Genomic DNA, 25,734 nt, shown 5'->3' on the forward strand with positions numbered 1-25,734 from the left:
CACTGCTCAATTCAGCTATTATAGCATGATAGTGTGAGCCTATCCTCATAACCCTCTGTGTGAGAGAACAAATCAGCTGGATGGTGTTCAGATGCTGTAAAAAAAAAGAATATGAGAGGATCATCAGACATGACTTCACACTCTTCACACTTAATTTTGTTCAACTGCTTTTTGTTATTTTCTTTTGTGTATATAGTCACTGGTTTGACAGAATCACCTGCTTGTGTTTACAATAAGTCAGTAACTCACTGTAGTTTCTCCAGTTTACAGTGTGGATCCTCCAGTACATCAGAGAGCAGCTTCACTCCTGACTCCCCTGGTTTATTGAAGTTCAGGTTCAGCTCTCTCAGGTGAGAGGAGGGGTTTAATTTCAGAGCTGAAGCCAGAGCAGCACAGCCTTTATCTTTAATGCAGCATTTACACAGCCTGCAGAGTGAAGAAAAACTGCTCACAGTTACAGATTGATACACTCACACAAACACATACATACATACACACACACACACACACACACACACACACACTGACACACCCACAGATAAAGTGAATATCTCACCTCAGTATCTCCAGTTTACAGTGTGGATTCTTCAGTCCAACAGAGAGCAGCTCCACTCCTGAATCCTGCAGTTTATTATAACTGAGGTCCAGTTCTCTCAGACTTGAGGAGTTTGAGCTGAGAGCTGAGGACAGAGCTGTGCAGCTTTTCTCTGTGAAATTACAGTTATGCAGCCTGGGAGAGAAATTATGGTAAAACACTGACATTACACACACACACACACACACACACACACTGAATGAAGGGCAGATGTATAAATGTGTTTGACCTCACATTTGAGTTCATAAGAAAACACGAGAGGGAGTTGATCAGAGTCTAAATGTGATGGAAAGAAAGACAGAAAGACAGAAACACAGTGAATGTGTTTGTGTGTTTGAAGTATACACATAGTAATAAAGTGGTGATCTCACTTCAGTATCTCCAGTTTACAGTGTGGATTCTTCAGTCCAGAAGAGAGCCGCTCCACTCCTGAATCCTGCAATTCATTGTGACCTAGATCCAGTTCTTTCAGAATTGAGGAGTTTGAGCTGAGAGCTGAGGACAGAGCTGCACAGCTTTTCTCAGTGAGGTTACACCTACACAGCCTGGAGAAAGAAAAAATGGTACATCAGAACACTGACATCTCACACACACACACACACACACACACACACACAATCATGCAGACTACAATCACTGTCACTTTTTTGTCTGTGCCACACAACAAATGCTTTGAATGAAATGTGAAGATCTAAATATTGAATTCATGCCAGATATTTTTGACTTTTGGAAGTCTATCTTTGAGCTTTTTTTTCTGAGCAAAAATTACTATGTGCTTAGAATTTAAACATGATTGCATGTACAAACAAAATGTTCACAATAAAATTTGTTAGTTCAAATATTCTTTAAAGAAACTGTTATGTCTGAGGGCATGAAAAAAGTTACAAGTGGGTCATTTTATGGAATATGTATAATATTGTAATATGTGTTCAAGAAATGTTCTACATGTCTATTCTGGTTTATTGTTTATTGTTTTTGTTTTTTGTTTTTTTCTCTGACAAAGGCTCTTATTGTAAGGGTGGGACCAGCATTTCTTTGTATTTCTTTCTGTGCATAAGGTGTGCATCTTCTTCAATAACAGTGGATGCTACAATATAATCAAATTAGAGAAGCTTGGAAATATTTTTCTATATTTTTCTCCTCTTTAATCCATGCTGATTACTAACATTCTGACAAAACTGACCTTGTAATGCTTTCCTCAGTACTAAAAGTTTTCCTTTCCAAATTAATTTTATTATACAAATTGATTTAATCATCATTCGTTTTTAATATTTAAATCAACTGAATGGAAAGATAAAGTGGACTATTATTCATTTTTATGTATGATTTTCTCATGGTCATTTGACATTTGAGCTGGTAAAACAGTGCTAAACTCTGTCATACAAAAAAATAAAGCTCCAGGCCAAAAACATATATATATATATATATATTTACATAGAATGAAAACTGAAATTTAATATAAGTACAAGGAGACAGTTTTTTCCGAACTGGATTACTCATAGAGGCTTTGACGTATATAGAAATGGTGAATCCTAATGATTGTTATGGTGGGTGTGTTATAAAATCATGCAGAGCTATAAATGTGTGTGTGTGTGTGTGTGTGTGAGAGAGAGAGAGAGAGAGAGATTTTCATCCACAGTGATAAAGTGATGATCTCACCTTAGTTTCTCCAGTTTACAGTGTGGATTCCTCAGTTCAGCAAAGATCAGCTCCAATCCTGAATCTTTCAGCAGTCCATTGTCACTCAGGTCCAGTTCTCTCAAAGTTGAGGAATTTGAACTGAGAGCTGATGACAGAGCTACACAGCTTTCCTCCGTGAGATTACACCAACATAACCTGTGCGAGCAATGACGATACTTCAGAACGGATATCACACATACATACACAAAATAATGAATGGCCTGATCCAGTTTTTTCCCAATCAATTCCAAGTATTTTAATACTGACTATTGACCCACACTCTTACCAATCTGATCTGATCTTTGTTCTTTCATAGATAACCAACATTCATATACCGTAAGTCTTGGTAAATGCCAGCTGCTACATAAAGAAATCAACAAAATGAAAAGTGTAGAAATGTAATGACTACATTGACTACGCTGTGTCTGCAGCCTTTGTGATGAATTTGAATATTATAAACTGACAATTTCCCGCCATGCCCATGAAATTTCAACTTTTGTGACACCTGATGACTTTGGGCAGTAAAATCATGGCCACATTCCAGGATCTAGGTTACTAGTGCTGAAAGGAGTTACAGATTGTGATGCTTACATGGATAACCTGGTAATGTACAGCCCTACGTGAGGTTATTGTACATTTTGTGGACTTATTCACACAGGGATGTACTTTCATGCTAGCATGCACAAGTGCAATCTAATGGTAGTGCCAGCAAGTCCATTCATGCCCATTTGCTCTGGGGTTCAGAAAAGACAGCACCTGCAAAGATGTGGGTGGAATGGCACAAGAGGGAGTGTGACATACAAAATCTGTCAGTGCAATGGTATTTTTGAAGATAAATAGGACCAAAGATGCACTTGCACTGCTGCCTCCTCAGATCTACTTTTATCACAAATGCAAGTGTAAAACAAGATTTTCCTCATGTCAAATACATGCATAAAAATGTGTCTGACTACTGACAACATGATTCTGTGGATGAGTATTATTATGTTATTCTAAATATAAATAAGTTACTCCAGTCGATTACTAAATAAATACAACTGTACAAATAATACACCACTATGCATGCAACAACATATAAAAATAGAATAAATGGAATGTCTGACAAACTAAACTTTAATTGGCTTAGACACAATTGAAGCCATTGTAAAATACTGTTCTCCCATGTAGGAGGAAAAAATCAGGAAGACACAGGTTGGAAATCAGAGGTAGATTTGTAAAGATGTGATATTTGCTGTGATATTTCATTAGAAACTGCAGTTACAGTTAAATGAAATTTACACAAAACAGTTACATGAAATTTTTCATCACTTGTCATTACAGAATCATGTAAAACATAATGGGTTCAGTGGAGCATGATTGGTTGGTGAGGCATTGCCAGAAGCTGGGCCAGTACACATATGACTGCATATATCAACCGAATTCTGCATTAAGCCACCAAGCTAGTAAACCCCAATATGCTGTTTTTGGAATCTTTGGAAAAATCAATGTGTCTCAACAATTATAGCGAACTTTATGAACTACAGTCCTTGCCAAAAAAATGTTAATTTTATTGATCTGATTTTATTAACATAATCCATTGTTAAGAAACAGTGCAGTAACATTCATGACTGAAAATACTTACTCAGCTTTTCTGGATGCCTTAATCACTGGCAGCAGCCTCAGAACACATTCCTCTGATCTATCATATTTACGCAAGTTAAACTCATCCAGTTTCTCTTCTGAGTTCAGCAACACAAACACCAGAGCTGACCACTGGGCAGGAGAGAGACTGACTCTACGGAGACGCCAGTCACCTCCTCTGTTCAGGTAAGTTTGGACTTCCTGCAGTAGAGAATGATCATTCAGTTCATTCAGACAGTGGAACAGATTGATGGATTTCTGTGGAGAGGGATTCTCTTTGATCTTCTCCTTGATGTACTGGGCTGTTTCCTCTTTGCTGTGAGAGCTGCTTCCTGTCCGTGTCAGTAGGCCTCGTAAGACAGTCTGATTGGACTCCAGTGAGAGACCCAGAAGGAAGCGGAGGAAAAGGTCCAGGTGTCCATTCTCACTCTGTAAGGCCTTGTCCACTGCAGACTTGAGGAAGTCTGGCATTTTGGACTCTCTGAAAATACCAGAGAGATCAGTAGTTGACTGTTGTGGTTCATCTCTGCTGATGAAGGAGAGAAATGCGTACAAAGCAGCCAGAAACTCCTGAACACTCAGGTGCACAAAGCAGAAAACCTTCCCCAGGTGCAGCCCAAACTCCTCTCTGAAGATCTGGGTACAAACTCCTGAGTAAACTGACACTTCTCTGACATCAATGCCACACTGTCTCAGGTCTTCCTCATAGAAGATCAGATTTCCTTTTTCCAGCTGTTGGAAAGCCAGTTTTCCCAGTGCCAGTATTATCGTTCTAGTCTGCTGAAGATCAGGGTCACATTTCCCATGGTACTTTTGGTCCTTGCGTTTAATTTGAAAGATCAGGAAGTGTGAGAACATTTGAGTCAGTCTTGGGGATCTCTCCACTCTCTGCTTCACCCAACACTCTCTCTAGAACAGTGGCTGCAATCCAACAGAAGACTGGGATGTGGCACATGATGTAGAGGCTTCTTGAGGACTTATGTGGGAGATGATTTTATTGGCCAGGCTCTGGTCACTGATTCTCTTCCTGAAGTACTCCTCTTTCTGAGGGTCACTGAACCCTTGTACCTCTGTTACCAAGTTAACACACTCAGGGGGGATCTGATTGGCTGCTGCTGGTCGAGTGGTTATCCAGAAGAGAGCAGAGGGAAGCAGATTCCCCTTGATGAGGTTTGTTAGCAGCACATCCACTGAGGCTGAGTCTGTTACATCCCACAAGCTCTCATTATTGTAGAAATCTAGAGGAAGTCGACACTCATCCAGACCATCAAATATGAACAGAACTTTATAAGAATCACAATCAATTGATGTAAGTTCTTTTGTTTCTGGGAAAAAGCAATGAAGAATCTCCATCAGACTGAGCTTTTTCTTGATCATATTTAACTCTCTAAAAGGAAGTGGAAATATGAACAGGGTGTCCTGATTTGCTTTTCCTTCAGCCCAGTCCAGAATGAACTTCTGCACAGAGACTGTTTTTCCAATTCCAGCAACTCCTTTAGTCAGCACAGTTCTGATGGGTTTGTCTTTAAAGAGGTCATTGCATTTTATGGTTTTCTCCTGTGTTGCTGGTCTCCTGGATGTTCTCTCAATCTGTCTGACCTCGTGTTCATTATTGACCTCTCCACTCCCTCCCTCTGTGATGTAGAGCTCTGTGTAGATCTCATTCAGAAGGATTGATCTTCCATGCTGTGAGATTCCTTCATTAATGCTGCAAAATTTCTTCTGCAGTTTTTGTTTATATACAATGACCAAACCTGATAAGTGTACACAGACAATAAATTATTTTAATATTTGCAGTTGTTTCAGTTAGAATTCTGTGTAGATATCAGTCAAAAAGGTTGACTGCTAGAGTTTATTTACACACAGTGATAATTCCTGATAGAATCACAGAATACAACAGCAAAACTGACAAAATGTAATAGACGAAATGTTTCTGAGTTAGAAAATGAGTCAATTCCATCACTGTTATAAGGTCAGCCATTACATATCATTAATCAACATTTAATTAACCACTATGTCTTTCAGTGGGTTTCTGTCCTGTGGATAACTTCTTGAAGAAATACAGCAATGCCTAACCAGCTTCATTTATACACACTTCACTCCATGACCTAATGAGTGTGGCAGTTTTAAGCCGATGTGAAAGGTAAAGCATATAACTTAAGTTAATACTATGCTAAGTATAATATAATTAAAATGTCCGATTTATTTTAGCAGTAGGTGCATATCTTCATTAGAAAAAGATTTTAGAGGTGAACAGATAATGTTGTACAGTTACATCAGTGTGCCTTGGGCTTTGATGCAAATTTATTTGTTTCTGCTTTGAAATCGGAGGGAACAATCAATTTCAGGACCTATTGATTATCATTGTGGGAAAAAAATACTTTGATGCATTATGTATAATTAAAATGTTTTGTTGATTTTTCAGTCACCTCTATTTCTTGTTGCTATAGTTTAAGTTAACTGTGTTCTAGCTGCAGATTTTACCTTCAGTGAGAGCAGGAGTACCAGGAGAGCCTCCAGTATAAACTGTTCTATTGCTGGAATTGGAAACTTCTTGACCTGGAGGAGAGATAATTGGTAATATCAGAACTTTAGTCTAGTTAAAACTACATAGGTTGAAAACAAGCTGCCACTCAAATAAAGAGAAATAAAAATCACAGACCTAGGGTGGAGAATGAACAGATAGAAAACTGTAATATTTGGTTTATTAATGATTTCATTTTTGTGCAGTAGCAATCAGTGAGCCAAATTTCTGTATAGCACCTCAAAATTTACAGAAACAGACTGATATGTAAATCACTTATTGCCATTTCTGTGCAAAATTCTGTGCAAAAATAATTTGCACAGTCTTCTATACTACATCACTTACCTTCCTGAATAATGGTTACATTCACTGAGCCTTGAATATTATGGAGAACAGGAGCACAGATGTTTCCTCTTGTCTGAGCTGTGATGTTGGTCTGAATATAACTGGCGTGAGCTGGAGTTGAAGCTTCCATCTTCTGACTAAAAGCCTTTGGTCAAGTCAGACAGGAAATTATGATAATCCAGTAATGACCTGTGTGCTCTCTCCAGACATTGCTTTTAAAGCTGTATTGACAAGGTCACTGCTGGAGCTCAGATGTCTCCCTGTGCTTTATGTTCATCTATTTAAATAGTGGAGTTGCTGCGTTTTACTTCCAGTTAAACTGGTTTGGACTGGTTTAGTTTCCTGTAAAAAGTACTTCCTATCTTAGAAGAGGGTTGTAGTGAATTATCTCTCAACCAATCACAGTGCACTTGTCTATCACAGCAGAGCAGAGTGATTCCAAGTATAGAGTTTATAAAATGAGAGCATATTTGAAATAGCCTAGCTGAAATTTGTGAAAAAAACACCTTACCATTTCTCAGCAGGTTTTTTTTTATTAAGTTCTGCTGAACACACTGTATAAACAATATATTACAGCATCAAATGCTCACTGAGATGTCTCAGGCAGTTAAATCTTGATTTGGACCTGCCCAAATACCTTTTCTTGTCATTGTCTTTCATTAAATGCTCACAGTATGCCACAAAATGCAGAAAAAATTCTGCAAATATTAGTTATGTTTACACAGGTTACAGTAATTTCAGTATTTTTCAGGCTGTAATATCCTTAACCTCTGATTTAAATCACATTTATTCTGTTAAGAAGTGTCTGGCTGATATATCACCCCTGTGTTTGTATAGTTATCCATACCACTAACTAATGTTTATTTAACCGTCTATACATTGTTTATAAGAATGTTTAGACTATTTAATAATTTTAAACTGAAACCAAATCGTTTTCATTTGTTTTTAACCTAAAATTAAATTTAAAAAAGCAAACAGCACATTTTATTTAAATAATTAAGAAGAATTGTTAATATTGAGACACAAACAAAATAAAACATAAAAAACAAAAGTGAATTAAATTAGAATTGATTTAATGTGAATGAAATAATGAACATAGAATAAAAGAAACAGAGGATAAACAGCAAAGTGCTAGAAAGACAGAAAGTGTAATTTCTTAAAGAGCCTGAAGGGCACGTAAAAAGATATGTTTTCAGTCTGCTTTTGAAATTGGCTCTGTGAGTCTCTGCACATCACACAGCTTTTAAGAGTTTATTTCAACTGACTGCAGCATAGTGGCTTAAGGCACCTCACATTGTTTAGCTGACCTCAATCTAGTGATCTAAGTGGGCTGTATTTTTCCAGCATGTCAGCAATATATTGTCACTGTTGGAACAAGACCTTGTTTTTCCATTTAATGTTTTTCATTTCTTGACATAAATTAAACTACATGGTATTTACATGGTGTGAACGTTTCATGACAAAAAGACTGATTTAAATGGTCAACATGACTTTGAATAAAACCTTGTTACATTAACTTACATTGAAATTTAAAAAGGTTTTATCTTTTCCTGTATAGTTACTTTTTGGTAATACAAGGTCCTGTGTAGACAGTGACAGAGGACTGGAGGTCTTACTCTATTTAGTGATTTATAAACCAGTAGAAGTATTTTGGCACCTATTCTGTAGCTAACTGGGAGCCAGTGTGATGATCTGTATTCATACCTCTTTGTTTTAGTTAATATTCTGGCAGCAGCATTCTGAATCACTGCAAGGCCTGTAAGGAGGCCATTACAATAATCTAACCTTCTGGATACAAACACATGGATTAGTTTTTCTAGATGTTTGGCAGTCATAAACTCTCTGGTTATTGAGGTGATAGAAAGCTGACTTTGTTACGGATTTGTAACGGCTATTAAAGATGAGACAATTAAGAGTTTCACTTTTAGAGATTTTGGAGTTGAGCATAAATCTTACATTTTCTTCACTTGTGGAGTATCTGTATTTGGCTTTGCCACTAGAAATTGAAGAGGTGTTTGAAGCATCAAGTTCTTCCCAAACCAGGGACTTTGATAGGCTGATGGGGAGCCATCCACTGGAGTTGCAACATCTTTTGTGGAACTGGTCATCCATCTCAGTGGAAAAGCTGGGAAGGACCAGTGTGATCAAGCACCACACTCAGATCACTTACAAAACACCTTTCTGCTCCAGGGCCTATCTTGTCTGTCCTATGGAGAGAGAGGTCATAAAGGTGGAGATCGCAGGAATTCTGTGAGTGTGCAAATAGGTTAGAGCCCAAAGTACCCTTAAGCTCTGACATGTTTTCCCTCCTCACCCAAAAGGCAGTCCATCCTAGTCTTTCAGAGGGCTTCTTTGCCCCACCAGACTGATGAGGGCCTTCTTGTTCTGCTGTTCTAGACCCATTCTGGAGGCTCATGTGGCAGCACAATTACACTGTCAAAAACATCCCAGTCTGGCTGGCAAAGGTTTTCTTCAAGTGGTGGCCTTAAATCTGATTCTCTTCTCAGCAGTAGGTAGCAAATTCTTTTACTCACACTGCTGCACCTGATGATAACAATGGCTGCTTTTTCGCTATATGGTGAGCCTCAGCTCAACTCGACTCTATTCGACTCGCCTCACTTTTGGTACCAGCTACATCCCTAGCTGGCACATGACCAACCTTCAACGTTGAAAAGTGGTTGAAATAATGTCAGTTGTTGTTTCAACAAAAAAGCTGAAAAAAATGTTGAAACAACTTTTAATGTTAAATGATTGTGAAAAGGTTGACAAAATACTAATAAATCAACATTGAAATTTTAACTTTAAATTAACATGTCAAACATTATGCTTCATAAATACAATCGTTATAATTATTATTATTATTTTATTTGCATTTTTTAATATTTTCATTATAAGACCACTTCAAAAATCTAAATTTATATGTTTAAAAACAGCAAACAACAGCAACAACAATAGTAATAAGGCGGCTTGAGTGGCCCGAGTGTGCCTGCGCTGCTTTAGAGCTGTTTCTGGAAGTTTCTGGAATTCTCCTTTGTTAGTTATCCTAACTAAACTGAGCTATAGCTTGGTTACTTTCTGCCCTTGCAAATGTAAAGTCAGAGATGATAGCTCATCTGCTGCTGTACATTTTGTGTTGGTCATCCTTTAGTCCTTCATCAATGGTCACAGGACGCTGCCCACAGGACACTGCTCACAGTACGCTGTTGGCTGGATATTTTTGGTTGGTGGATTATTCTCAGTCCAGCAGTGACACTGAGGTGTTTAAAAACTCCAGCAGCACTGCTGTGTCTGATCCACTCAGACCAGCGCAACACACACTAACACACCACCACCACATCAGTGTTACTGCAGTGCTGAGAATGATCCAACATCCAAATAGTACCTGCTCTATGAGGGTTCATGGGGGTCCTGACCACTGAAGAACAGGGTAAAAGGGGGCTAACAAAGTATGCAGAGAAACAGATGGACTACAGTCTGTAATTGTAGATCTGCAAACTGCTCCTATATAAGTGGACCTGATTAAATGGAAAATTAGTAAATACAAGGTAGCAAATCTTTAGAGGGAGAGACGTCGAGTAATGCTTGATTTAGTTAAAACATATAGGGGAACTCTACCAATTTTTAAAAAATTCTGCATAATTAAATAGTTGCAAAAAGTGGGCAAAAAATGAATACATATAACAAAGCACAGTGACCAATAACACCAGCAAAAATATACTTTGCACAGTTCATCTGAGGGTGTGCACAGGTGATAGATTTAAAAGACACAAGCAACACCACTTACACTTAAATCCGAGTTAACAGTTACACAAAAGACAGGTGAACATATAAGTTGCTTACCTGCTGCCTCAATAACAGGGAAGTCTTTCAATTCAGTTGAAAAAATGCTCCTCCTTAAAACATAAGGATCACACCCAACATATGTTGTAATTTTCTGTTTTTATTTTTCTCTTGTAATATTGTCTAAACTAGCACAGTATGGGCTTGTCTCCAACATGTTTACTGCTTTTCACTTCCTGCCCTCCATCTAGAATTTGCTCATCATTGGAACGAGGTGACTGCAGACAGTGTATTAGAGATTGTAGTACATCTTTTTCTCTGCATAGTTTGTTTACCCCTTTACTCAATTCATAAATAATCAGGACCCCCACAGAGCAGGTACTATTTGGGTGGTGGATCATTCTCAGCACTGCAGTAACACTGACGTGGTGGTGGTGTGCTAGTGTGTGTTACGCTGGCGCAAGTGGATCAGACACAGCAGTGCTGCTGGAGTATTTAAACAATGTACTGCACATCTAAGTGTAACCTGTGTTTTTCTTTAACACCTGTTTATTGGCATATTGTAACCGATTATTTACCTATGTACTAACTATTCCATTATGTCTGTGTTGTAGGCAAGTATTGTATATTTATGTAAGACAATTAAAGCAATTGTTTCTAAATGATTTCTAGTGTCATTGAAATTCATGCATGCATACAGGTGAAAACAGGAGGAAACAAGAATTTGACTTTACAAGGCATAATACAATACACACTGGCTTAATACATGATGATGCACATTAAAACTGTGGCAGACTATTGAGTGTTCAGCTGTGTTCACCTATGCTGTATTGTATTCATTGGGGATTAGGTCAATTGGTTTCCTTTTTATGGTTGTGTGAATTCAGAATTTATGCTATTTCTGAATAAAAGTGAATTTTAAGCTACATCTGAATAAATACTATGCTTTTAATTGAGGTATATGTACTTAATGAATAGACTTAGACAGAAAGTACACAGAAGTGAATTAAGTGAGTATGTTTTGCTAGCGGGGCAGGGGAGTGTTAATATCATGGCATACCTGGATTTGAGCCAAGCATTTAGACCAGAATGGGGGCCTAGATTCAAACCGAAGTCTCGGTCGATGAGGTTCAAGCTCGGCATGCAGTATTTGGCCTAGTTGCTGCCCAACTGATTTTTGTTACCTGGGGGATTCAATGTTGAAAGGTAAGATGCTGAAACAATGACCTGATATCAATGTTGATTCACTTTTCAAAACTGAAACAAAAACCGACGGTGATTCAACCTTGATTCACAATGTTGATTCAACTGTGAATAAACACTGAAATGCCAGCTGGGTACTTTTTCTGATAAGGGAGCTCAGTTTACCTCATGTGTTTGGTCTGCCTTTTTAAACATATAGGGGTAACACTCAGTATCATATCAGGATATCACCCACTATCTAATGGCCAGTGTGAAAGAGCGAATCAAGAACTTGGGAAATTTCTGAGACTCTATTCTTCAGATTGGTCTTGATTTCTCATTTGGGCAGAAATAGCACAAAATTAGTTGATCAGTTCTGCCACTGGACTGCCAGGAGGTCTGGGAGGACACACACCAATGCATTGAAACTGTGCTGCAGCAAAATAAGGAGCAGGCTGATCACTGTCTGGGGGATATGCCCTTCTACCAGTCTGGAGACTGGGTGTGGTTGTTGATCAGGGACTTCTGGTTTGGGGAGGGATGTAGAAAGTTCACTCTCAAGTACATCAATGATGCTACTTACTAGCTTGAATTGCCTCCTCATCATTGTGTCTCACATTCTGTCCATGTGTCCCTTCTTAGATCTGTGGCTCCAGGTCCAATAGAAGAGGCTTCGACAGGATGAGATGCCACCTCCCCCCTTTTGCTTTGTTTGTTAGTTTGTGATCACTGTTTGTTTTCACTTGGCTTGTACCTTGACCACTCTCTGGATGTCCCTACTGGTTTTTGATTGCTCATTTTTGTTTTTTATCTTAGCCTGTTTTTTTTTACTATAAGTCTAGATTATCTACTTTTCGTTAAAACCTCAAAGCCTCAAAGTTTTTTAACTGTAAGCTTGACTTATTTTGACCTATTATAATTTTAATTTATGCCTTAGTTTTAGGTTCTATGTATACCCTTTTAAAAGTAATTTACAATGTATTTTATTATTTTTTTATTCAGTTGTTTGTTTTTGCATTTCAGAAAATGTTTTCTTTAAAACCCAGAATATGATATTGCACTTGAGTACACTAAATTTATTTAGTTTTATATTAAGATATGCAATTATAACCATAAAAATTGTTAATTTTTTAGAAAGGAAACCAATTAATTGTACATTTTAAGAAAACTGTTTGGTAGAATAAACCTGTTCTGCCTGTTCGATAGAATACTTGATTGCTAAAATTATCAATAGCTGCAGCTCTAATATGAAATATGGCTGTTGTTTAGTTTAGTTTTTACAGAATAGTGATACTTAAATTCACCTGTAGGTTTACATTAATGAGCTCAGCTGGTGTTTTCATGTTTATATACTGTCACAGTATGGACTGCTGAAGAAAGCCCTATCAATTTGTGTTTGTTCCTGTTTAACTAGAATGAAACATTATGAAAGTAAGTTCAAAACCCCAGAAAACATTATACTGATGAGTAAAAGAGAACAGAAAGGAAGTAGAGTTCCAGATCATTCAGCTGTTCAAGAGTCCCTCTCTGCTGATAAAGGAGTGTACATTGAGCTCATGTTGTTAATGGTTATGAAACTCTATGAGCATTTCCACTGGTTTAGAATGTTGAGCTCATGTTGTTGCCATGACACCTGGTGCTCTTTCCTCCTTTGCACACTCATCACTAGTGTGAGGAATGACACAAACGGGTCACTGGAGGTCCAGGTAGTGATGTCATGGGGAGATCACACAGTCTTGAGTTGCAGCCGTGTTCACTGATTTGACCAATAAGAGTCCTAACATACACGATACCATGGTACAACTGTATACTGAGTGTGTGTGTTTGTACTAAGACTTGCTGGATGGTGTTTAGATGCTGTAAAACACAGAATAGCAGAGAATCATCAGACACGATGGCTCATTCAATACCAACCCACCTATGACCTGTCCAACCAATTCATGAACTTCCATGAAAAAATAACTACAAATTAACTCATCAAAGCATGCAAAATTTCAAATCAAGTGCTTTTTCCTAATGAATTTGTAAGGTTTGACCCATTAGATATTAAATCCAATGTTTAGTTTATCTTGACTGAAATGAGCTTAAATATTAATTGCATATAAATACACAGTTAATCATAGTATTTTACTTTAAATCAACTTGTTACGCATCCCTCCAGCTCTGAAGCGTCCATTAACTCCATTTCCCAGAATCCTCTGGGAGATCACTTGCCTGCTGACCCTCCACAGTGCTCCAATCATCATTCACACCTAAATATTACTCTGGTTCACCTGTTCTTCTGGTCATGTGATTAGTTAGAATTAGTATAAAGCCCAGGCTTTGAGAGAACTACTGAGCATTTTTTCTTGATTGCTCTTTTGTATTTTTCGACCTGGCTTGGATTCTTTGAGTTTGTCTTTTTGTCTTTGCCCTTTGGATCTGGTTGCCTGGTTTTGTTATGTTTGTCTTTCTTTGTATGTTGACCTCTCTGGTTTTGACCATCACTTGTTCATTGACTACAAGTTTTGACAAAGCCCTTAAGAGGTTTTGTTACTCAACAATTTTTTAAATACATTTATAGAACAGTTAAATTTTTTGGAATATGTTCATTTTCATGTCAGATTGTTTTTTTTTATTCATTTTTTTTGTTAATCGAACACCCCAAAAACATGTTCTAAATGTAATTATTCACTCATATACCACCCTAGATTCTTTGCATTCAACATACTGCTTCTGTGTGTAATAAAACATTAACTCACTGTAGTGTCTTCAGTTTACAGTGTGGATTCTCCAGTAGATCAGAGAGCAGCTTCACTCCTGACACTCCTGGTTTATTGTACTTCAAGTCCAGCTCTCTTAGGTGAGTGGATGGGTTTGATTTTAGAGCTGAAGCCAGAGCAGCACAGCCTTCATCTGTAATACTGCATTTACACAGCCTGCAAAGAGAAGAAAAACACAGATCAACACACATACACACTCACACACATACAAAGAAACACACATACTGATTCTCTCTTCCCTAAATAAAAAAGTCATAAAATACTGGTTTCAGTTTGAAACTCCTTCATTAGACCTCTATGTGTTTGCTGATAATACTTTACTGTGAAAAACAGATTTAGAATTTACCAAAATGTAAGAATATTACGGAGTGAAATCTATTCTTATCTTCTAGGTGGGTTTACCAGAAATACATTCAGTACAATTTGCTGTATACTGCCATGACAGTCTTACCAACTACCTATCTCATATGATCAAAACTCGTCTCCAATTTCTGTTTCCTCCATCTCTCTGTTTTTCACTCTTCTTTCTCTATTTAAAAGTGTTGCTGACTTATAAACCTTGCACACGTATGAAAATGTGTGTGTATGTGTAATGTACACCCACAGTGATAGTGATGATCTTACCTCAATATCCCCAGTTTACAGAGTGGATTCTTCAGTCCAGAAGACAGCAGCTCAACTCCTGAATCCTGCACATTATTGTTGCTGAGGTTCAGTTTTCTCAGACTGGTGGAGTTTGAGCTGAGAGCCGAGGACAGAGCTGCACAGCTTTTCTCTGTGAGATCACAGTTACACAGCCTGGGAGAAAAATAATGATGCCTCAAAACACTCATCACACACACCCACTCACACATTCACAAATATATATACACACACTTACATACACATATATACACACACACACACATCCAGAGTCCCCATCTCTAATCTCTGCACTTTTTTCCTGAGCGTCTCTCTGTCTTTTTTCTGTCTTGCTGTCTCAGTATCTGTCTCTATCTCCCTTTCTTTTTCTCTTTCTCTAAATCTCTCTCCTTTCTCTCTCTCCCTCTCTTTCTTATGGCTGAATTAAAACATGCTGATCAATGAAAGTGCGTGTGTTAGTATGTGCATGTATATGTACACACACAGTGTAAAAGTGATGAACCTACTCCAGTTTCTCCAGGTTACAGTCTGTATTTTTTAGTCCAACAGAGAGCAGCTCCACTCCTGAATCCTGTAGTTTATTGTTGCTCAGGTTCAGTTCTCTCAGACTTGAGGAGTCGGAGCTGAGAGCTGAGGAAAGAACTGCACAGCTTTCCTCTGTGAAATTACAGTTGCACATGCTGGGGGAGAAATGATAATACATCAGAGCACTGACATCAAATACACACACACACACAACACTTTCTTTGTCTCTGAGAACCGAGTTCCAGTTTTTCTTGATGCTTGAAAACATTCATTCATTCAGAAGTAACTTGCTATCCAAAATGGCATACTTTTTTGCCTATCCCCCACAGAACGCACACCACAAATGAAACATTTATAGCAGACACCACAACTCACAATCAGGTGAGCAAATTCCTTTTTTCACTCACTAAACAACAGAACACAGAAAACTGATTTCAGTTTGAACCAATTTTTAACCAATTCAAGGCAATGTTGCTTTTCGCTATTCTCACACTTTTTCCTAAGTGCAGAAAAAGCAAAACATAGAAACAAATATTTCTCAAGTGATTTTTCTATTTCTGGGTAGAATGGCATGCCTTAAAGTACATGATTAATTACTCTGGCTGAATTTTAAAAGTTTACTCATAGTTTTTTTTTAGATTTGTTAAAAATGTTTTATTAATCGAGAAAAAATTGCAATATAGTACAAAGAGTGAGTTTTAGTACAAAGAGTGAGTTTTGTGTGGATTGTCACAGTGTGTCTTGTCTGTGTAAAGCTGCTACTGAGATAAAAAACCATGCAGAGCTATGAAAGTGTGTGTGTACTGTACACCCACAGTGATAAAATAATGATCTTACACCAGTATCTGCAACTGACAATGTGGATTCTTCAGTCCAGCAGAGAGCAGCTCCACTCCTGAATCCTGTAGTTCATTGACACTCAGATTCAGTTCTCTCAGACTTGAGGAGTCTGAGGTGAGAGCTGAGGAGAGAGTTGCACAGCTTTTCTCTATGAGATTACAGTTACACAGCCTGGGGGAGAAATGATAATACATCAGTACACTGATACCACAAACACACACACACACACACATACACTGTTAAACACACTGTTGTTTAGCCTATTAAAGAAGTCTCAGTGCTCTGTGTGCCTTTGTGCTGGTGTGTCAATAAAAGAGCACATATCGCAGCAGAGTCATTGCCTCCCCTGTGTTTATTCTTCTGCTGACACCACAATATACACAGACACAAACATACTCAGAGAACCATATACACAATCACACATACCTCTTCGTAACGCTTTCTCTTCCTCCATCTCTCTATTATCTCTCTGTCTTTATTTTTCTTATCCATCATGTTTATTTGTATCACTATGTGAATTTCTGTCTGTCTCTTCTTTTTCTCCCTATTGCTGTTTCTTTTCTCTTGCACTTCATCTCTCTTTCTCTCTCTGTATCTCTTTCATTGTCTCTTTTTTCTATCTTCTCTCTTCTTCCATCTTCTCTGTCTTTTTTCCTCTCTCTCTCCCTTCATATCTGTCTCTCTCTGTCTTTTGTCTCTTTCTCCCACCTGATCTATAATCACACAGTGATAAAGTAATGATCTTACACCAGTTTCTCCAGTTTACAGTGTGGATTCTTCAGTCCAGCAGAGAGCAGCTCCACTCCTGAATCCTGCAGTTTGTTGTAACTGAGGTTCAGTTCTCTCAGACTTGAGGAGTTTGAGCTGAGAGCTGAGGAGAGAGCTGCACAGCTTTTCTCTGTGAGATTACAGTAACACAACCTAGAAGAGAAATGATGAAACATCAAAACACTGTTATCACACATCTTGTCTATATGTATGTGTCTGGGCCACCTGCGACATGACCAGCCACCAGAGCTGTCATGTGGCATTTAGGGTTGTGATACCTGTGTCTACACTTCCTAAACTAAGCTCACCCACTCATATTCAGTCCTGGTGTTTCAGAGATCTAGCAGCAGACTGGCCAGTAATTTTGGTTGAGGCTTCTTGAGTCTCAGGTCTCTTTCTTGAGTTGAGTTGAGTGTCCCTCTGTATATATCCTTTTTAAACATTACCTCTTTGTTTTCTCTCTGTGTCTGTGCTTGTCTCTCTGATCACTCTCACTTTATATCTATATCTTTATCACATTCTCTCTATCTTTCTCTCTCTGTATCTCTCTGTTCTCTCTCTCCCTATCCCTCCCGTCTGTTCTCTCTCTCTCTCTCTCTCTCTCTCTCTCTCTCACTCTCTCTCAGTATCTCTCTGTATTCTTTCTCTCTCTGTCTCTCTATCTGTCTATCACATCAAATCAAATAAAATCAAATTAAATATGCATTATTGGGCATGAGACCTATGTTACCAAAGCTGTACAGTACATGTTAAACTGAGTTGTCATTAAATGAATAAGAGAAGTTCATAAGGACAAATAATTAAAAGAAACCTATACATTTTGAAATGCATATACAATAACACATTTAAGCATAAAGTGAAATTGGACATGCAATATCTTGCCCTAGTAATAGCTTCATCATTTCAGTATCCGTCAGTTTGGGAAGGATGGTGATTTAGTAAATCTTGGCAGAAAAGAGTCTATGATGGTCTTATATTTTGAAAAAAGTGATATTTGTCTCACCTGACAGGCATTGGGTGCATATCCTGTTCTCTGTTCATCTTGCTTTTTCTGTGTCTCCCTATTTCAATGACCAGTTTAAGGTCACTCTTTCTGTATTTTATTAGGGTTTGCCTTTGTTTATTGTCTTTAATTTTAAATGATTTTAATTAGATAATCAGCTACTGTATATTTCTGAGGCCCAACAGATGCAGCTTCAGGCTCAGCAGCCCTCTCTCCCCATCCTCATATCCTTACAACTGAACTAACCTTGTCTCCCCATACTCCTACCAATGAATCAGCCCTACTCCCAACTGAACAAGGGGGAAAGCAGCATTGTGCTAAATGACGTCATGGCATGGCATAATTGCAGAGAGTCTGTTAGAATTTCTTTTTTTACTATTATGAGAAAAAGAAAAATGATTAATTCATTTTCAGAACATTACTAAATGTATTACATACTCTTATGTTGTTTTCTTTATTTTTTGTAATAAAGATACACACATGGGTATCATATTTGAGATTTTATGTTAGTAAGTGTCCATTTTACAGCTTTCATTACCTCAAAGGATTAGAATGCAAACATGAGCAAATTTTCAACTAAATGCTATTGTTTAAAATACTGGCTACTGGCTATCAACTGGCTATCAAAGAAGTAGCTAGCACACCCATGTGCATTTGTGTGTGTGTGTGTGTGTGTGTGTGGTGCATGTGTGTGATCTTAACACACACTGATAAACTGATGAACTTACTTCAGTATCTTCAGTTTACAGTGTGGATTCTCCAATCCAGCAGAAAGCAGCTCCACTCCTGAATCCAGCAGTTCATTATAACTCAGATCCAGTTCTCTCAGACTTGAGGAGTTTGAGCTGAGAGCTGAGGACAGAGCTGCACAACTTTTCTCTGTGACACTACACCAACTAAGCCTAGGAGAGAAATGTAACACACACAAACACAAACTCTCTCTCTGTCACTCTTTTGCTGTCAAACCATGCAAAGCTATGGAAAGTGTGTGTGTGTGTGTGTGTGTGTGTGTGTGTAATCCACACACACACACACACACAGTGATAAAGTGATGATCTTACCTCAGTTTTTTCCAGTTTACAGTGTGGATTCTTCAGTCCAGAAGGGAGCAGCTCCACTCCTGAATCCTGCAGGTTATTGTAACTGAGGTCCAGTTCTTTCAGACTTGAGGAATGTGAGCTGAGAGCTGAGGCCAGAGCTGCACAGCCTTTCTCTGTGAGATTACAGTAACACAACCTGAAAAAAATGATAAAACATTACAGAAACTCCATATCATCAGTTATCATTAAAAATCTTACAAGGTCAAGATAAGATTTTTTTAATATATTTATAGATGCTAATCTTTTGTAATTTAAGAATGATATTTCATCTTGCAAAATCTTAAACTACTCTCTTCAAGCTGATATTCAAACCCTATGTCCGTTTCCAAGAAACTAAAAATGCCCTCACAGCAAGACAAATTACAGCTCCTTTGCCTGCAATTTCTTGGAAAGCTACCTGTCACAAATGCCTATTAACAATAAGAATGTATTTTAAATAGAACAGATTTCTACAAAAATCACCTACTCCAGCTTTAAATTAAGAAACAGTGAAGTAACACATTAATGACTGAAATACTCACACAGCTCTTCTGGATGCTTTGATCACTGGCAGCAGCTTCAGAAGTCCATCCTCTGATGGGTGATATGTACGCAGGTTAAACTCACCCAGCTCTTCTTCTGAGTTCAGCAACACAAACACCAGAGCTGACCACTGGGCAGGAGAGAGATTCACTCCACTGAGATGACCAACTCCATCAATAAGTGTATATCCTCTTCTCAGGTATGTTTGTACTTCCTGCACTAAAGAATGATCATTCAGTTCATTCAGACAGTGGAACAGATTGATGGATTTCTCTGGAGAGGGATTCTCCCTGATCTTCTGCTTGATGTACTGGACTGTTTCCTCTGTGCTGTGAGAGCTGCTTCCTGTCTGTGTCAGTAGGCCTCGTAAGAGAGTCTGATTGGACTCCAGTGAAAGGCCCAGAAGGAAGCGGAGAAAAAGGTCCAGGTGTCCATTTTCACTCTGTAAGGCCTTGTCCACTGCAGACTTGAGGAAGTCTGACATTGTTGATTTTTTGAAAATATCAGAGAGATCAGTGGTCTGCTGTTTTGCTCCTTCTTTACTGATGAAGGAGAGAAATGCATATAAAGCAGCCAGAAACTCCTGAACACTCAGGTGCACAAAGCTGAACACCTTCCCTAGGTGCAGCCCAAACTCCTCTCTGAAGATCTGGGTACAAACTCCTGAATACACTGACACTTCTCTGACATCAATGCCACACTCTCTCAGGTCTTCCTCATAGAAGATCAGATTTCCTTTTTCCAGCTGTTGGAAAGCCAGTTTTCCCAGTGCTAGAATCATCTTTCTAGTCTGCTGAGGATCAGTGTCACATTTCCCATGGTACTTTTGGTCCTTGTGTTTGATCTGAAAGATCAGGAAGTGTGTGAACATTTGAGTCAGAGTCTTGGGGATCTCTCCACTCTCTGCCTCACCCAGCACTCTCTCTAGAACAGTGGCTGCAATCCAACAGAAGACTGGGATGTGGCACATGATGTAGAGGCTTCTTGAGGACTTAATGTGTGAGATGATTTTATTGGTCAGGCTCTGGTCACTGATTCTCTTCCTGAAGTACTCCTCTTTCTGAGGGTCACTGAACCCTCGTACCTCTGTTACCAGGTCAACACACTCAGGAGGGATCTGATTGGCTGCTGCTGGTCGAGAGGTTATCCAGAGGAGAGCAGAGGGAAGTAGATTCCCCTTGATGAGATTTGTCAGCAGCACATCCATAGAGGTTGAGTCTGTTACATCCCACAAACTCTCATTGTTCTGGAAATCTAGAGGAAGTCGACACTCATCCAGACCATCAAAGATGAACATGACTTTGTAAGCATCACAGTCTAATGATCTTAATTCTTTTATTTCAGGGAAAAATTGGTGAAGAAGCTCCATCAGACTGAGCTTTTTCTCCTTCATCAAATTCAGCTCCCTAAAAGGAAGTGGAAATATAAAGTGGATGTCCTGATTTGCTTTTCCTTCAGCCCAGTCCAAAATGAACTTTTGCACAGAGATCGTTTTTCCAATTCCAGCAACTCCTTTAGTCAGCCCAGTTCTGATGGGTTTGTCTTTAAAGAGGTCATTGCATTTGATGGGTTTCTCCTTTGTTGCTGGTCTCCTGGATGCTGTCTCTATCTGTCTGACCTCATGTTCATTATTGACCTCTCCACTCCCTCCCTCTGTGATGTACAGCTCTGTGTAGATTTCATTCAGAAGGGTTCCATGCTGTGAGATTCCTTCATTAATTCTTTTACATTTCTTCATCAGTTTTGATTTGAGCTTCTGCAGATAGGCAGGGGACAGCTCTAATGAGCACAGAAAGAATTTGATATATTAGATTGTAGCACAGTTAAACACAATATCACATTCATTATTCATTGACACCTCGGTACACTCCTAATTAGTCTCCTATATTTGGCAATATGAACTGATATTTGACAAGCTTAAAGTCTGTAAACATCATTATGAGTCAATGATAGTTACAGAGTGCATATGTAATGTATGAGAGTACTGAACTAATTAATCTACTACAGGAAAACCGTTAACTGTGCTGACCACGTAAAATTATGGAATGCTCTCAGGGAAGTGGATACATCGCAGCATCTCTTCATTCTGCTCTACGCTGATTAACATAAACAGTCATGACAAAAAATGGACAGTCACTCCACATTGGCAAAGAATTTAGACAATGTTGTATACTATCACTATACTTGTTCACCTCTACACTGAGCATATAATAAGAGGTTGATGGAAGAAACAGCAATAACCTTCAATATGCAAATGACATGACATTCATAGTGGAAAATCAGGAAGACCAGATGGCCCTTATGAGGAAAGTTAAAGAAAACAAAGATTATAACAATAGAAAAGTCTGCTAACTTTACCACTGATGGTGAAGATGTAGATGTGGTGATGCACTTGCTGCAACTGTTACAGAGACTTTGTTTACTGTAATGTATTATGACAGAATACTACATAATGTTTTGTTAAACAATAAAGACTCCCTACTGCCTCAAAGCATTTGTACCTTCAAAGAAGATCCTTTGACTTTTCATGAGAGCATTTGACTAGTTGCAATAATACAGTGGCAGACCTGGTATATATGGAAGACATTGATAATGCTGCCAACATGTGTGTAATTATTTCCAAGCTCTCAAATTAGTTGAGAAAGAAGTAAAGGAGCAGTCTGCACAAATGACTACTAGGCAGAGTTTATCATCTGAAAAAACGTGCAAAATGTCATGGTTAATTTTACAGCTGTTGAAAAATACTAATTCTGTTCAGCAGCTCATTGACTACTTCTCTTCATGAACACGCCTTAGAAAGTCAGCATCTGTGATGATATAGGGGTGCATTAGAGCACATGGCATTGGTGACTTGCACATCTGTGAAGACATCATTAATTCTGAATGATAAATACAGGTTTTGGAGCAACATATGCTGCCATCCAGACGACGTCTTTTTCGGAGATAGCCTTGCTTATTTTACTAAGACAGTGCCAAACAACATTCTGCACATATTACAGCAGCATGGCTCTGTAGTAAAAGAGTCCGGGTGCTAAACTGGCCTCCCTGCCGTCCAGACTTGACACCACTGAAAACATTTGGTGCATTATGAAATGAAAAATACAACAAAGGAGACCCTGAACTGTTAAGCAGTTGAAATCCTCTATTAAGCAAGAATATCTTTGTACTACTTTCAATTAAATACATGTTTAATAATTTGATATGATAATAATGATAATACAATTATGGTTAGAACAGTTAAAGGTAAAAGGGAACATTAACATCAAGACTTTTGGAGACAATCAGCGGAATCATGAACAAACCATTAACAAACCTGAAGACCCAAACAGAACACAGGACAATCTGGAGAAACATGATCATTATGGGCACTTAATTACTGATATACTATTCCCTCAGTTGTCCATATAACTGCACTCATTAGGATGTGAAAGGTAAAAACTGATCCTAGATCAGCTCTCTTAATCTGAGAAGTGTGATAAGTGAGGATCGGTGTTCTTCCTCTAAAGTTACAGTGATGTAATAAAGCCACGCCCACAGCTCTTACTGCTCTGTAGTGTGTTAGCGAGGTCTATCTGCTTCATGTTCCTCAGGAGGTTCAGTGTGATCTTCAGCACCCTCTCTTTAAAACTGCTGTGATCCTCCTCATCCTCCACCTCTCTTTCAGAGCATGCTGGGTAATCTGCACTCAGCAGCTTCTTGAACCTCTTCAGCTCTTTCTTCACCAGAAAGATCACTTTGAGCTCCAAATCCTGAATAGAAAAAAAGTCAAAAGAAAACTATAAAAACACAATTATCTTACAGAGAAAAATTATTTTATAATTATAGTCATATGATGGACAGTTCAGAGTGTCCAATGCCACAGGTTAAACTACAAATCAATCTGATTAACTAAAATCAGAGGTGGGAACAAGTCACTAAGCTGAAAATAAAAAGTAGTTTTGACACTCAAGTCCCGAGTCAAGTCCCAAGTCAAGACAGTTGAGTTTCGATTCAAATCCCAAGTCAATTCAGTCTTAAATAAGTCAGCATTCATTCTTCAGCTATTTTAAGTCCATTTCAACAGTGAACGCCAACAATGATGGTAACAGTAATATAGCCTTTTAATGCAGCATGTTAGTATGGCTGAATATTATTATAATTTTTTACCCTTCCAAATAAATTACTAAATCCATGGCACATGGATAACCATAACAAACATAATGGTATACACAAACAGTAGTGCAACTACATGAGAGGAATTTTCATAGTACTTTTGAAGTCAACTTCAGTCTTGCGGAAGCTGTTAAAGTCACACAAAGTAGTGGTCTGCATTACCGCGGATTCCCGCAGGACCCTCGGGACCCGCCACAATATCTTGCGGCACAGGACTAATTTTCAATGTTGCTCATGGGACCCGGGCGGAAATCAGACCCCTTCATATGGGAGTGGGCGGAAGCACGCATGTAGAGAAATCCGGCAAATTAATGAAGAGCCTAAATAAAGTAGAACTAAATCATATATCCAAACAATATAACAGTAAAAGAGTTAAAATGAGTAAAGTCAATTTCGATCAACCAATCACGTGAACACACACTAATTCTCATAGGCTTGATTCACACATACTGCGTCTGCATGGTGACAGCGACCCGGAAAGTCTTGCTTTTCATTTTGACACCCATGTTAAGTGGTCAGCGCTTTCAAACAGGCTGTGCATGCAAAGCGGCATGGACATTTTTTCTGCATGCTGCGCACGTCACGCAGCTAAACACGTTGAAATACGCTATGAAAATCAATGAACATTAAACAGAAGACAATATAAAAAGGTGATTTTTATGTAATTCATAATCAGTTAAACATTCTGTGCTGCAGTCAGATTTCCTGGTTGGTCTACCAGGCTTGATAGTTTTGCCTACAAACAAATATACTGTGTACATTTATACATTATATTTTTATTGAGCAGAGTGACTGATGTGACCATTTATACCTCTGTCTGTATAATTGTTTCGCTGCTCTGCTACGCAGCACAAACGCTGTATGTATGAGAGACCAGTGCATTCGTGCTGCCTCATCACTCATAGCACGAAAAGGCAGCATGTGTGAATCAAGTGTTACAGAGACAGCAGAGACTTCAGTCCTGCTTTGTGTTTACTGGGTATAAATGGCGTTTGGTAAAATTATAATGAGCCTGATGACCGTGAGTGCCATGTTATTTCAGCAGAGGATAACGTATTTGTGAATAGACTGTGTAAGATATTGGATGTACGTGGGTCTGCACAGGCTGGAGTGGGACAAATCGTTTCGGTTGCGGGTGGGAGCAGGAAAAATTATTCTGATTTTCTGTGGGACCAGGATGAAATCTCACGGGAGCAAGACTAAAAAAACAGTCCCATGTTGACCTCTAGTTTAAAGCTCTGTTTCTTTTGTTTAACAACCATAAGGAAAATTTTCATTGCACCTGGTAAGTTTATCTAGTAAGACTGAAACTTAAGTGCTGAGTGAGTGCTACTGATACTGTTTATGTTTCATTTATTTCTAGGTTATGGAGGTGAACATGAATTCTAATGCTTAGTTTGTCTTCCGAAATAAAATAAGCCGAGTGTAAGCTCAGTAACAACAGACATTTGATGACGTTGCTGTGTGTCAAATTTATGGCAGGAAATGAATCTATTCACATGACAAGTAACTGACTGTATAGAAATCCTGTCTGCAGTTAAATGCCTCTCCACATTTCTTCTTCTTTAGGTCTCAGGTCCGAGTCAACGTCTGAATCATTGGTGTTCTTTTTTGATTTTACTGAGTCACACATCTCAAGTCATGTCTAAATTCCTCCTAAAAGTGGATAGTGGAAAACATTTCATCAGAATGTA

The 25,734-nt window shown here is 38.4% G+C and overlaps 1 protein-coding gene and 1 pseudogene across 1 annotated transcript in view; both read right to left on the reverse strand.

The window, feature by feature from the left end:
* Positions 1-245: 245 nt before the first annotated feature.
* On the reverse strand, positions 246-7,078 carry LOC118822190 (annotated as a pseudogene).
* A 7,385-nt stretch (positions 7,079-14,463) lies between these two features.
* Positions 14,464-25,734, reverse strand: part of LOC118822928 — a 44,085-nt gene continuing 32,814 nt past the window's right edge. Inside the window, 7 exon segments of the mRNA XM_036592258.1 lie at positions 14,464-14,644; positions 15,113-15,286; positions 16,493-16,666; positions 17,243-17,416; positions 18,995-19,168; positions 19,888-21,667; positions 23,433-23,637. Of these exon segments, the coding sequence (XP_036448151.1) occupies positions 14,464-14,644; positions 15,113-15,286; positions 16,493-16,666; positions 17,243-17,416; positions 18,995-19,168; positions 19,888-21,667; positions 23,433-23,637 (2,862 nt within the window).

Source organism: Colossoma macropomum, unplaced genomic scaffold, assembly GCF_904425465.1.
Source record: "Colossoma macropomum unplaced genomic scaffold, Colossoma_macropomum, whole genome shotgun sequence".
In the NCBI taxonomy this organism is placed as follows: Eukaryota; Metazoa; Chordata; class Actinopteri; order Characiformes; family Serrasalmidae; genus Colossoma; species Colossoma macropomum.